This window comes from Harpia harpyja, chromosome 2 (assembly GCF_026419915.1).
Source record: "Harpia harpyja isolate bHarHar1 chromosome 2, bHarHar1 primary haplotype, whole genome shotgun sequence".
Taxonomy (NCBI): domain Eukaryota; kingdom Metazoa; phylum Chordata; class Aves; order Accipitriformes; family Accipitridae; genus Harpia; species Harpia harpyja.
The window spans coordinates 65,111,355-65,126,954 of NC_068941.1; the positions used below are offsets into that span (position 1 = coordinate 65,111,355).

At 40.1% G+C, this 15,600-nt stretch overlaps 1 protein-coding gene across 1 annotated transcript in view; it reads right to left on the reverse strand.

Annotated features, from left to right (window-relative positions):
* Nucleotides 1–14,911, reverse strand: part of NWD2 (NACHT and WD repeat domain containing 2) — a 58,284-nt gene extending 43,373 nt beyond the window's left edge. Inside the window, exon 1 of the mRNA XM_052780281.1 lies at nt 14,682–14,911. Coding sequence (XP_052636241.1) covers nt 14,682–14,832 — 151 coding nt within the window. The 5' untranslated portion in view covers nt 14,833–14,911. The remainder of the gene's footprint in view (nt 1–14,681) is intronic.
* Nucleotides 14,912–15,600: the final 689 nt, after the last annotated feature.

Here is a 15,600-nt window from a genome sequence, read left to right on the forward strand (position 1 = left end):
ACCTTGACTGTTAATATGATTAACTAGTGCCACCTATTGGCTTAACAATAACACCCAGTTGTCAATTTGTATACATAAAGAAATGAAGCATCTAGTAAGATCAATGGGGCCAAGACTCGTGTTAAAATACAGAATTTTGGGGAAATATCAGTATGGAAATGACACAGAAGGGAAAAGAAGTTCCTGTATCTAAATATCAAAAGACTTGATTATTCACACATGACTGTGTTCCCAATTTAAAACAAATGTTGGTTGCTGAGAGTTCTGAGTTTTATTATGCGTACAATATGCTTACATGAAACAAATTTGGATTCTGATCCAAAGGTTGTTGAAGTTAATGGAAAGATCTGTTAATCTCAGTAGATCTTAAATGAAGTTCTATATTTGTGGAATGTATTGAAACCCAGTACTTTTTGATACCTTACTGACTTCCACAGAGTTTGGATGAAATTCTTCAGTCCATAAATAAATAAATAAATAAATAATCAAACACTACATACTCATTAAATCTAGAAGGTATGGTATGGGTGAGGACTCTGAAGCAGAATTTTATCTCATAATGTATCCTAATAATGAACCTCACATTACCTCTTGGGAAAACCTCACCCTTACATGTAGATGTTCTTAAAGAAAAAAGAATAGTTAGGTTGACTTGGAATTGTTTCCCAATTCTGCAAATAGTCCCTAGATTGCAGCTTGGGTGCCTAGGTGTCCTTGCATCCCTTGACTGTGATTTGTGACAAACACTGCAAATGCAAATGCATCTCCATGCAAATGCCAATGCACAGTGGGAGCTTTAGTGGCACCGTGGGTTGAAGGCAGAATCTCTACAGGGAGAGAATTTTGCATTCTGCAAACTGCACAAGTGGAAGAATTCAACAAAATCTAATTCTTTCATTCAATAAAGCAAACTAGGAAAAGCTCTTGAAAACATGATGATTTACAAACAATTATTGTCATACAATTAAATGATGTGACAGGAGAAACTGAAGACACAGCACGTTTAGAGACACCAAAATTAAGTCTGAAAATTATCTCTGCACAACACCAAAGCTTATTACAGCTAAGCACTGGAAAACAGCAAAGCCTGCAAGGACAAGAATTTGCAACTATAATCAAAATTAACGTGAAAGAAAAACTTCTTTTGAAATCTAAAAGAGGACTTCTGGGTGAGCTGTGCAAAAAAGCATAACAGAAAACATAAAAAGGGCCAGTGCAGTAAAAAAGATACATGCAAAAATCCTACTAATTCATCTAGAGGTGTCAACTCACACTTCAAAAAATTATGGAATTACCTAGAAAGCAGAAAAATAGCTGTACAACACTGGAAAATATTTTTAACAATTAAGTTGTATGTATTGCAGTAGCTTTACTGTTTTTTTTCTGACATCACTAGAGCAAAGAGAAAACAATCAGGGTATGTTACTAAAGCACTTGAGGTAATGAGGCAGTGGCAATCAATAAAGCAACGGGATGTCACAGACATTCTGCCTCCTAACTGAACTGCAGATTCAAGTGCTGGAAGCAAATGAAGTAGCCATAAAAAGCCACGAGAAAGCAAGGCTTGTAAAAGCACACGTGTATTTCACAGTACAGGCTGGCGCAGGCCCATTAAATACACCTCGATCTGAAGAAATTCCAATAAACATCTGGCAGCGCTGCAAAGCTATTGAAGAGCTCTGCAAGCACTGTTTGCTCTCTGGGAAAGTTGCCCTTCCCTTCTCTAAACGTTCTATTTAAGTTCACAAGTCACAAAGTTCTAATCCAGGTCGTATTCTTCCTTAAGTAAGTTTGGTGGAACATGGCCACGGTTTGGGTCACTACAAAACTGCTAAAGTCAGTCGGGCCAGCTGGAAAAGCATGACTGATAAATGTAGCCTATTGTATGGGCTTCAAGTGAAAGATGTGAAGGCTTTTACGCCAGAAGATGAAAAAGTCTTGAACCTGACACTTGTGGGTGTGCAGAGACACCCACAGAAGAAGTGAGAGGTGCTGCTTGCTATCAGTGCAGTAAGTCTGCATCAATAAAGTAGGAGTTTTCTTTGCAACAGACTTTTTTTTCTTGATGCTAAATGGAGAGGATTATTAAATAACATCACTGCACAGTCAGAATAGTTCTTGGCTGCTGTAGAAACAGTTATCAAAGATGAAGAAACTAAATGACAATCCCAGCAAAGGAGAGCAGCTGCAAGAGGGCATTAAGCCCAGAACAATGGGACTACATGAGGGAGGGATGCCAGAAACTCAACCATGCCTTGCCTAAATAAGAGAATCTCAACTGATTTCTTACAGGACTATTTCACATACTGACAGACAACTTCTACTTAGCTATAACCACCCACCTACAGGCACTGCAGTACAACAGTTTTTAAAACTGAGAATTCCAGGTGGGCTCTGTGCTAAAAGTCATTGAACATGACCAAATAATTTACAAAACTGGCTCACTTTGATGGATTATGTAACGTCTGAGAGGAAAACAGTGACTGACATGTAAAGGAAGAGTGATTTATCTTACCTCTGTTCTCCCTTACTCTTTCCAATTCTAACGATTCATCTAAGCATTATTTTTAGTGAAGATTATATAATCCAGTTGGAAAGGCCATTTTTAATAAATTCTACAATGTATCTGTTTTTATGAGTCAAATATTTTTCTGATGCCTTGATTTTACTAGATACTGTTTTCTTGTTCCAGATTTTATTAATTTCTTCTGCTTGCTAACCACATTTGGTTGATTATATATATTAAGGTAATAGTAAATTTGCAGTTTAACAATCTTGAGGCATTAGTAATTGAAAAATGACAATACATGTTCCTGTCATTTGCTCCATTTGAGAAGCAGATGTACTTGGAACAATTGAGTTCAATTGCTCACAAATACCTTTCACAAGTGTGATACAGAAAATAATATTTGAAGAACTTCCAGAACTGGCATACCAATTTAATCAATCGGTGACTGAACTACAGACGGTCTTCCAAATTAGTACTTTCAAATTACTTTAGCCATCTTCCCCAGCTCTTTGCTGTTATTTTCACTATAATGATACCCAATGAGTTATAATTACCTTTAAGGGAGGATAAAGATCTTCTATGATGCTATACTCTGAACGGCAGTGTAGAAGATGGCTGAAAGGGTGGACTTGACTTCATTTCCATTTCTTGCACTGCCACACACTATCAGTCTTTCTCAGTGCCTGTGAAGGTATTTGTCCCTTGGCCAGAGAACAGATAAAAACATGTGCAAGCCATCTTTTACCTTCCACAACTACATACAGTTAAACACAACTGAATCCACAACGGAGGATCTCATTTCTTTTATTTGAAATGATTTTGATTTTACATAATGACTATGAGAAGCTGACTGTGGTATTAACACTGGAACAACATACCAGCAATGGAATTCCTCAATAGAATTATATAGTATTATACATGGTTGATCATAGAAAGTATAAAATAGAACATTCATAATTAAAACAGGTGGAGTGTAAGGAGGTCATTTCCATTTTTAGCTCTGTTTTCTAAAGAAAAGAGGAATAAATGATGATCTGTGTCTTCTACATGTCTTCAGTTTTGAAAAAGATTTTAAACTCATTGACTGACATTAAACAAATCTGACCGAATGATACTGATCTGAAATATAATGAATATCCTACATGAGAATAACTCACCAGGTAAATAAGAGAAGTCCTGTAAATGAGTCTCCTCCTCCCATTCATAAATAAACCACCAAAGGAAAAGCTGTAATGTGAACTATTGGACAGTTCATAAATGCCTCATTTGCAGGAAAGCTTCACCTGAAACAAGCAGGCCTCTGCAGGACATACATCCATGGTAAAATAATCTTTATGGGAGTTTATTGCTTTATATTATCTATCTTTCACATGGATGCATAGATCGGCTTTCTGACATGGTAAAAGGATGAAGAGGCAGAAACTGGATTTGAGAAATTTATGAATAATGACATACAGTAGTGAAAGTTACTGAAACTCATTCTAAGCAAGGAAATTTTCAGGGAAATCTTTTACCTTTGGTCATTATTATTGACTAATGAGCTTATTTTGTGTCTGTGTATGTTGCTGTAAGCACTACCCGTTGTGCTTTCGAAGACATACTGCAGCAGTATGCTGTACAGTCTGTTTTCCTGTGTATTTTCTTAACTGGTTTGGAGACAGCTCATAAAGAGCTAGACAATCTTCTGTCAGGAATGGCACAGGTATGTTTGATCCTGCTTCAGGCAGGAGGACAGATCTGAAGGCCTCAAGAGGTCCCTTCCAGCCTCCTGGTCTGTGATTTGCACAATAACTGACTATTGAAATAACTGCCTAAGGTCCCTTGGACCTCTGTTATGGCCACATATACCTGGTTTAAATGGCATGTCATTTAACTCAATGGCACTCATTTTGCTCACCAAAGATTGCTTAATTCTTTATAATCCCATGTTGTAAATTACTTGCATTTCAAAGTAAATCATCATACAAACTTTGCTAGTGTCTTGATATACCAAATTAACGATCACATAAACAGGAATGTTTCAATAACTTGCTTCAAGAGCACTGCATAATTCTTCATCACATTTAAATGCAATCCAATAAATGTATAAGCAAATCAAGACCATTCTCAAACAATAATATGATTTTATCATTCTCCTAGTATTTTCCAGTAACCACTCCTAAAAAGATCACTGCTCACTGCTCTCAGTATCTGAGCTATCAAAAACATTATAGGGTGGAAAATGAAGGAGAAAAATAGGTGTTTTCTTCAGAACAAATAACTTTGTCTTGCCAGAACAGTACAGACTATGAATCCAGCCATCAGGACTATTATCAAGTAAGAAAATATTTTTCTTCTGTTCCCCTTTGCTAGAATTTTTGGGGCCTTTATTAAACAACAGTAGGTACAAAAAAATAAAAAGATTAAGTCCTTCATTTTAAGAAAATCACTAATAAAGCAGTCATACATGATTTATGTTATGTTTGATTATGACAGTAAAGCAAGATCCTCTAGCTGTGTCATGCTCACGTAAGTAGGTGTGGAAAATTCTTGGTAATAAAATAACCCTTAGATTAGAGTCCTGCATGACACACTGCACTCCTTTAGATTAGACTCCATACCTTAGATTATTTGAACACGTCATTTCCTTATTTATTTCTTAGTATGGCTCCATTTTAATAAACCCATGGAAATAAGGACATTCAGATAACTAGGTCTTCACAGCTAACCTCTGTTTCTACAGACAGACAAAAATGGATCATTACAATTATGGTTTTGGATAAAGTTACTCTTTTAGGGAGATCTGCTTTTAGATACCCTACTCCATAGATATTTCCACTTTTGGTTTTTGAGACCTCTTCTTTGGCTGAATACGCATGGTCTTGTTCGTACAAAATTCCCACTTAAGTTAGGATTAGGCATTTGACTGCACAATAATCTATCTCAAGACTTTGAAAGGTTCTTCTAAGTACCAAGACTATTGACTAATTAGTAAAGCAACTAGATAAATTCATGGAACCAAAGGACCTCACAGATTATTAAACACAAAGATACAATCTTTATAATGTTGTCCTGGGTGTAATCTCTTATTCTTTCATCATGCATCTGAAACTACCAGGGTCAGAGAAGTAGTGGGCTCCTTTGGTCTAACTCACTAAGTCCAATCTTACTGCATTTGCTTCTCGTTTATCTTCATATAATAGCTGATGTGCATAACTCTACAAATATGGATAACTCCTCTCATCTGAAAATATCAAACCCACATGGTTATTTGATGGTTCTTAATCATTTAAAAGTAATCTTCATCTAATAAAATCCAGTCAGTGAGATCGCTTGTGAGTAAACATGGAGTGTAAGCTCAGGCAGTGTCAGGGCTTCTGTTACACATACTCTAAAGTCCCAGTCATTTCTTCCTACATTGCATGGCCAGGCATCAATCTTGTACAATGCAAATAAACAATGCTAACTAACACATAATGTATATTGAAACCACTATGCTAAAAGGGGGTTTTGGAGGATTTGCACAAGCCATTTATTTTGCCAATGATTTTTAACTTTGAACTTCTATATGCTTCTGAATGTCTATTTTGTACTTTTATGAAGTGCCGTAGCTTCTAAGAAATGCAAATGCTCTTTAATAATACGAACACATCAAAGGGTCTAGGCTTCAGAAATGCCCGCCAATAGCAAACACTACAGTTGGGGAGCTCTCTGAAACTAAAGCTGTCCAGACAGGGCTCTTAGTCATTAATTCTCGTTTCATCTTAATGTTTTGTAAAATGTTACTAATTAGAGACTCTAAATAATAATTTTACAAAAAACATTGCTATGTATCATACATACACTATAACTACATGTCTCAATACCTGATTCAGGTATCAGAGAGTTGGAGGACAAAGCTGGAGATTTATAAAGCATAGGTGAGAGTGCAAAGGTACTCAATTGCTAGTAGGTTGAAATGGACTCTATTAATAAACATTTTCAAGTGTTTAATCATACCACAGAGGCATGTTACTATACTGAAGACTGCAGCTGTGCCACCCCAAGCAAACACTAGGAGCAGGTTGTACAAGAATATTTGTCAGGCTCTGACAATTTGAAATCTGATCTGTTTAGCTATTTGATCAGTCCCAGTGACTGAACCTTAGCAACAAGCATGACTCTGGATTAAGTCCACTGTGGAAGTCCAGCCATTTGCTAGCCTTTCCAGTTTGTGGCACCAAGTGTATTTTGAACAGCCTGATTAAATCTAGTCTGTAAAGGTGACTTTTTCTCTCTAGATGGAGATTCTGTACAAGAATGACTGCAGCTGGTCAGGCATAAGGTCTGTCCAGCACAGCGTCTTGTCTCCAAAAATGGGCAATAGCAGATGCTTATGGAGGGAGTTTAAGGCCAAGTCAAACAAAGATAGAGGCAGGCATGTAAGTATGGTGGTGATGGGGTGGCTTACAAGAGTTGCATGTGGTACATCTCCTCCTTGTCCAACACAGCAGCATGCACATGGTACTCTGCACTGACTCAGGGCTTCCTCCTCTTTACCTTGCTACACTCCTTGTTTTCAAATACCTGTGATTTAGGACTACTCCCCTTTTGACTAAAGATTTTGTAAGTAAAAGCCTGTCTCTGATACAAAACCTAAGTTAGTAAGAGTAGCATCAGGCCAGTGGAGTTATTTTAGAGTTGCACTGGCACAACCACGATTAAATCGGGTTCTCTAATTCTATCTATTATTATCCTTCTTTAATTAAAATTCCAGTACGGGGATAAAGCAGTTGTCTTGAACGGCACTGCCTATATTAAAACCTGCCAGATTTCTTTGTATTCCATACACACGATGATCTATGACTACATTATATTTATATCTACCACCTTCAATATATTAAAACCTTAAATTACTGGTAGCTAAATATTACTAATGGATTATTACTGCAGCCTGAAAGGATATCTTATCATAAAATACTCTTTCAGCAGATGAAAATTCAAAGAAATTTCATTTGTTTCAGATGAAAAAAATTGCCGCTGCCCTCGTATCTTGAATTAGAGTTCAGTAACTCCTTGATCTAAAGTTTTCTTTCCATAATAAATATTTTAGAATTCTCCAAACAAAACTTAAAGTCTAATGTAGGATTTTCTCTTGTGTGTTTACACATCTGTGGACACATGCATGTGCCCACATAGTCATGTATGTAAGTTTCTTAAAAGGAGTTATTCCGCTGCGTAAGCTTAAGAGATAGGACGCCAAGTTATGTACCCTTTGTACTACACTCTTCTTATGCGGTTACACAAGTCCCACACAGAATACACGTCATCTCCTTGAAACACAGCCTCGGAAATCCTCATTAGTTTGCTGCACAGCAGACTGTTGCTCAGTTGAGAGGTCATCGCACTGCCCTTGATCAGGCAGGAAAGAAGCTCCCCTGTGTTGACGGGGGAAGGCACTGCAACGCTGCCTGCACGGTGCTGCCTCTCATTTCAAGCTAGGTCTTATACCTTGCTGAGGGAACGGTTCACAGTAAGGACTCAATTCAATACTGCTGCTGTCCATCATCTAACATATTATTTGAGAAATTAATATCACTTGGAATTTGCACACGTGTTTCACTGTCCCTCACTGTACTTAGAAACTGTGTCAAGTGTACAGGGACTGCAAACTCCTGTTTGACTGTCATTGAAGGATGACCACTTTACACAAGAACAAGGCACGCTCTGGTGTCCTATGCACATCTTGACTGCTCTGTATTTCTAGTTTAATGAAAAGATGCATGCATATATATGTATGTATATATACATGAACTGCAATATATGGAACCCGTCTAGCATGCAAATACATATAAGAAATAAAGCAATATTTGCAAAGTTAAAAAGGAAGAAAAGAAATTGTAGGTTCTGCTCTGTTTTAATATTATTTCTTCAATGCTAAGAAAACCAGCCATAGAACCTAAACTGCAGGTCCATTCAACCCCGAATGTTTACTTGTGGATAAAATCTAAACTCCTCTGTAAAGCTCTTACTTTTACAATAGCATTTAACAAAACCTAGGCTGTTCTTCAGTAATGCTAGAATTACAACCTTGAGTGATGCCCTTTGAACATAAATACTCAGTTCTCAAAAGAGGTTCTAACAGCAAGTTTGAAAATAGTCTGTGACAGTGTAGCTTGAGTTTTATACATCCATTTATACCATTTTATACAGTTTATACTACTTTATATAATTTGTGTGTATGTGTGTGCATGCACACTACAGACACATATAAAAATTATAGAAAAATACAAATTTCATAACATTTTTTTAAACTAAAAAAGAATGGTCATGTGGTTAAAAATTTTAAGTGCTGTTTTTTAAGTAGATAGGGTAAATACTTAATCCAGACTTTTGGAGCTGATAATTCCAGATGCTGCTTAGTGGGAAGGTGACTGGGTTTCAGGTAATTTTGCTTATTTCCAAGTATCAAGAAGAAAGAACAAACCCAACAAACTACATAGCTTGCTGTTTTACTACCACCCCCCCCCCTTGACCTTAATCTTGTTCCCCAAATGCATATCCTACCTTTTGAGTATGTGAATGAAAAATTTTGTTGAAAATGAAACAAAAGTTTTCAATGTTTCCACTTGCATATTTGGTACATTTAGAGCAAATCCTTAGCCCAGCCGCCAGGCTGCATAAGCAAAGAGTCCACAAAGAGAACGGGGAGAAGAAGAGCATTTCTTTTCATACAGTTTATCAACAGTTTCTCAAGTTTATCTGTCCGGCAGAATAAACTTCAATTCAGTCTCCGTCCTAGCCCAAAACAATCATTTCCTCTAACAGGAACAAAGGCTTGAGAATCTGCTCAGCAAAACGTCATCTCGTACTGGTTCTGCTTGAGATCTACCTTGCAAAAAAAGTTAAAGCCTACATGAGACTCGGTCATACAGTCTCAAGGAGAGTCAGATCTTGCTTTCTGCTCAACCACTCCAACAACAGAGTTGTTCTGTGGCATATGAGGAAAGAGAAGACTTCACATAGAGGCAGAAATACTGAAAATGGCAAGCTTCTTTCCAACCTAATAAACTGTAGGTATCTCTGATGTCTGGGCCTCCTGAAGTAAGACATATTTCAAATCAAGGCCCATACCAAACCCAGGTACTTGAACCATGTTGCTTTCCCAAACTCTGAGATATTCAACTTTATCTCTAAAACTATTGAACTACTTTTTTTTTTTTTACAAAGTGTAGCTTGGTTTGTGGCTCTTAAACACTACAGTGATGTGCGTCATGTAAAACCATAAATAGGTACAAAGTTAGGTAATCAGAACTAACACTTAGCATAAAAAAAGTCCTGAAGTTATTTGTCTGCACATCTCCGCAACACCTCCCTTGCAATTTCATACACTTGAACATCTGTGTTGTCCTTTTGCTAAGGAATAAATTCCACCCAGATTATATAAAATTGTCTTTATAAAAAGATCATGCAATGTATCCAAGTAGGGACACCATATGGTATTTTGGGGCTGGCCAAAAAGGACCATCATTAACTAAGCATTATTCTGGGTTTCGAGTATTTTTCCACATTAACATTTCCTCAATGATATTTTTCTTAAGAGAAACAACATTTCAGGTAAAAATAATATAATACACCGGGAACATGCTAAGAATGCAAAATTATACCTTTCTCTTATCACATATGGCAATAACTTTGTAATTAAAGCAATCATAATTCTTCATCTGTTATGAGTTATCCACCCTCATGTTCAGTAGCACTAAACTACAAATGCATATAACTTTTTTTCTTTCACATGTACGTCAACATGCATAGAAATACATATAATTCCAGCAAAGCAGCCTGCAACAACAGGTCCAAACAAAAACATTGGTAAGACCCATTTCTGCAACCATTATTTATAGGAATAATCCTTTTCTAGTAAGCAAAACTAACTGCAGGTGAGATTTTTGCTTTATGTATCAGGAGAAAATATGTAAATTGAGCATCAAATATTTGTACTTTATTAGAATTGTTTTTCAAATGAATACAATGTTCTGGATGACGCATGTCAATGGAAATAAACTAAGTTAGAAAAACTGTATAACTCAGGAAAACTCAAACTCATTCCATCGTGTAAGACATGGAAATCTCACTCAGGCAATCTATGGAGAAACTGGTGAGGTTCTAACTGTACAGGTTAGTTTTATACTGTCCTTGTACAATGGAGGCATTAAAGTAGTGGTAATACTGGTAGTGTCTTCTGTTAGAATAAGATCTCCATTTTACATTCGTACATGTATACATAGGACTTCATACTTAAGATTATTAATCATGCCAAAACTAGTATTAGGGTTTTTATATGTAGTTGGTTTTATAGTTTTAAAAAATGGGTACTGGAGGCACAGAAACCATGAGGAACATAGGCCTTCTGTATTAAAAAGGGCTGTTAAAACAAAGCTTGTTCATGATGTCATCACAATTGTTTCTGTACAACAGAAATGTTTTGAATGGGTAAAAAGTATTAACTGTCAAGATCGAGAAAAAGCAATCCTATGTTGGAACTTAGGAAGCATGCAGAGGTGCTGCCCAGATGACAGCGAGCAGTATGCAGCTGAAATAATGGATGGAAAAGGGAGCATCCTTAACCATGTGAAGTGCTAAATGCAACCCTGTTTACACTTTGAGATAAGACTGGCTAACACCACCTATGTCAGGACACACTCAGATGCTATATAAAGGTATTATCATCCTGTCTTCAATGGAACCACCTGTGTGTAGTATTTGGTTTTATACATATCCCACGTCAGTGCATTCATTTGCCTCTGCTAAATTACAGATGTGAAAGGCACCTTCACAACTGAAACTTAAAGAGCTCAGAGTAAAAACTGATCAATGTCTTAACTAACTGAAGCAATAACAAGACCTTAAGTCAAACTACCAAAGGGCTAACTTCCTCACTTTCAGAAGAGCCAAGAGAATTTAAAATTATCAGAGTTTTGACTGTATGTTCCAATTCACAGGATTTCATTTTCAAGACAAATTCCTAACTCCGGTTAAGGTATCAGTTTCAACCAGGGCTTGTAATATTGCCTTGTATCACCACATAATTTCTTGACGTAGCAAACTTTGCAACTCAAATAATTTTCTGTTTGAAGTAGTGATGAGAATCATTGGAATGTTCTGAACCTATATGGGGCTGATGTCACAGCTCCATGTAACAGGACCATATGGAAATTCATACCTGTTGTATTTAATATGAACTGTATGTTAATGGCAGGCATCTATACAGGCACTATTGAGTAGCAGAGAAACTGTCATTAACTGACTGCTGTTACAGTCCACAGGTTTCTACATGAAACAGTAAAAACCTTTATTACAATCAGGCGAATATAACTTACTTGCCTCATCACTTTGAAGCAATAAAAATACCTTGAGAAAACCAAGAAATTATTTAAAGCAGTCTTCAACCTCTCTTAGCCAAAATACATATTTAAAATATGTCTGATTGCTTATATCTAATGAAATGAGAAAACAGACTTATTTATATTCAAATAATAAAGCAACTTCAATGTCTCTAAAGATCCAATCATCTTGGGTGATATGAGGATTGATTAATTGATATCAACAATTTGAGCAAGACAATACTGTTAACTACTAGAGGGAACATACAGTTTCACTTATCTTCAAAATTTCCTCTAGAAAATGAGACTGTAAAATGAAGCAATTTTGTTCCTATTACCCATGCTCACTGTCGCCACTTGGTTTTTTTTAAGGGATTTCTGTTTAAGAAATTTTACAAATAATCGTTTTCCTAGTTGCATAATAAAAGCATAATATATTTCAGTCATACTAAAGTATGTTCGTAAAGAACAGCCCAAACACTGATTTACCATAGTTCCGCAATATACACTTATTAAATTGATATAATTCAAGAAAACTACTTTTAAGTTTGTACACTTAAAAGTTGTAGATAAAGTTTTCCTGTGACTGCTAGCAGGATTAATCCCTACGTTTCTCTGGTGCCCTGGTCTGCCCCTTTCAGGAATGCTCTGCACCAAGAATGTGTATAAACTGTATTGATATGCTGAAAATTAACAAGAAAGGCCTTAGTCATGCAAGTATACATTGTGGCTTGGGGCTTAAATATGCTAAATAGTTTAATAAGCTGGAAAAGCTTAACCTTTTTTTCCACAACTTTTGCATTGTGAACTCTTCTAGGTATTTTGCAAACAGCATATTTATTTCTAAGTACTTTACTAGATGGTATCTACATCCAATTGTAGGCTATTTTTTCTTGTTTATCCATACACTCTTTTTTTTAAGGTCACATGCAGTTAGTAACACTTCTGAGTCAGTGATATCACTGGTAAATAGTCAAGGTGGTTTCTCATCATTTAGAGTCCCTAAATGTTCATAATCAAAATCTGTAATCACTCTGAAATTTCTGTCCCAAACTATCATTTCTGAAAGCAGGAGCAATATTGCCAATGAAATTTTGGACATGAGAAGTGTTAATCATTGTGACCATGTGATCCTACAAAGAGGCTGATATAAATAATCCTAAACTGACCAAATTCTTTTCTTCCTCTTAATGTTTTTTTAAAGCTGAAATTTTGAAATAACAATGCAAGGGTAAAATCCTGCAAATGGATATATATGGCTTCAAACCCCAACTTTTAGAATGAGTTTAGTGGGGTTTTTTTGTTTGTTTTTTTATTTTAGCAAATATCTAGCTAACATACCAAGCTATCCTGATGATAAATGCCATTCATGTCAAATAACGGAGGCATCAGTAGCTCCACAGTTAAGGCGAGGCTGGCAGAAATCCATTTCTAATGAATAACATATCTTCTAAAAATCCACACTAATTTTCTTCCAGAGCCAAATAAACATTTTTTTTTATTATTGCTATTTATATATCTTTGCTTAGATTGCAACAATAAACTGCAAGCATTTTCATGCCCTCCTAAAGAATGGCATCTTTTTAAACAAACAGGAATGTCGGATGTGAGAGCTGAGAGTTTCCTTGTGTCGAGAGCAACTCGGAAGACCTGGAGGTGTGGGAATTCTTCAAGGCAGCACTATGCCCACTTTTTTGCTTGTGAGCGCTATTTCTCATACTCCCGTAAGTACTGGTGCCAAGACAATTTTCACTTCAAAATTCAAATTATTTTGTCATTTCAGGCATGATTTTCAGATCTCTGATGTTTGCATAAAAGCTGACAGTATTGTTGAATTAGAAATGTTGGGGGGGAAGGTGGTGGGTGGTGGTGTGAAAGAGAATTGTGAATACAGTGGGCTCACTTTTACAGACAAGAAATGTCATAGGTGTGAACGCTTAATTTATTATTTCCGTGCTTCAAGTGGGAATATGCTTCAGCAACTTAAATCTTACGAGTGGGAATGACAGCTCCTGAATGTATGCAAATTCCTCATATCAAAGGGTAATTTTAAAAATAGGCTTTAAGTAGCAGGATGCCTAATTAGTTCAGATACCGAGTGTGCGATCCCGACTTTATCAAGCTAAAACTGCAGGTCTCAGTGCATGCTTCCTTGGAAGCAGAGTGTGACCGGGATCAAAGGATCACCGTTGCTGTAGCCTCCGCCGGCTGAGACCTGCTTTCACTCTGCTATGAAATCAATCGGAAACTCTATTAACCAGCCTCCCCAGGAAAGCTCCACGACCACCCCCCCCCCCCCCGGAAAAGCTTCCCCTTGGCTAGCCCGTTTCCATGTCCCGAGCCCCCCGTGCCCCATGTGCCCTGCTGCTCCGACACCGCAAAAAAGAGAGACCACATATTCCCCCCCCCCCCCCCGCCGCCTTTCAGAGGTGTCATTTATGGGCATAAAACTTCAGGAGCGGAGTATACCGGGGCCCACCAACCCCCCCCCCCCCCCGCACACCGACACCCGGCAAAGCGAGCCGCGCCACACGCCTCGCCCCGCGCCCCACACCGCCCGCCCCGCCCCGCCGCCCCACACGGCGCCCGGCGGCGGGGCGGAGCGGCCCCGCTCCCCGCAGCGCGCCGCCCTGGCGGCCCTCGGGGCCGGCTGCGGGGGGAGGGACGACGAGCCGGTCTCGGCCGTGCCGCGGACCCCCTGAGCGAGGGCGCCCGGCGCCGCCCGGGACCAGCGGGAAGCGCCGCGGTGACGGCCGGGGAGCGGCGCGGGCGCTGCGGGCGGCAGGGGGAGCTGCGGGGCGGGCGGCGGGGCCCGGCGGGCCGCGGGTTACCTTCGGGGTTGGCGCTGATGAAGACGCGGACGCTCCTGCCGCTCGGCACCAGGTGGGACGGCAGCGCCGAGAGGTTGCCGGAGAAGGCCGCCCGCCGCAGCGCCGCGTCCCGCGGACAGGGCAGCCTGCCGCCCGCCCCGGCCGGCCACATCCCGCCGCGCTGCAGGGCGATCCTCGCAGGCGGCCGCCGGGCCCCGGCTCAGGGCAGCCCCAGGACAGCGACGGCGGCAGCGGCGCTCGCCACCGGCTCGCCGGCAGCGGCCATGCGGACCCTCCGGCTGCCCGGGGCCGCCGCCCGCCTCCTCGGCGGCGGCGCGGCTGGGGCTGGAGTCGCCGCCCGGCGCCGGAGCGCGGGGGCAGCGAGGAGGCGAGGCGGCGGCCGGCGGGAGGGAGGGCGGGCGCGGGAAGAAAGTTTGCGGCGGAGCGGTGCCGGGCGCGGCGGAGGCGGCGGGACGGCGTCCCCGCGGCGGCAGCCAGCCAGCCAGCCCCCCCCGCCCGCAGCGCCGGCCGCGGCCGCCGCGGAGAGCAGCGGGAGGCCGGGCGCCGGGAGAGCCGCTGCGCGGTCGGGCCGGCGAGTCGCTCGGGGTGCCCGTCCTCCCACGAGGGTTTGCGGCGTCCAACGCAGGGAGATCTCCGGCGAGGCCGACGGCGCCTTCCCTGCTCCGAGAGTGTCACGGCCCCGGGACCGGATTTTTATAGGACAATTGCTGCCGGCTCATCCTCCGGGCTCCGAAGAGTTCAGAGCCCTTCTTGTGTTTCATTCGGTAATCGCCTGCACAGGAGTCCCGCCTGCTCAGATAAAAAGAGATGCTCTTGCTGCTTTTTTCTTTTTCTTTCTTTTTTTTAATCAGTTATTTATTTATCGGAATAAATGAAAAGCCCCGGTTTGAAGAATGAAAGAGGAAGGAAGCAGCGAGAC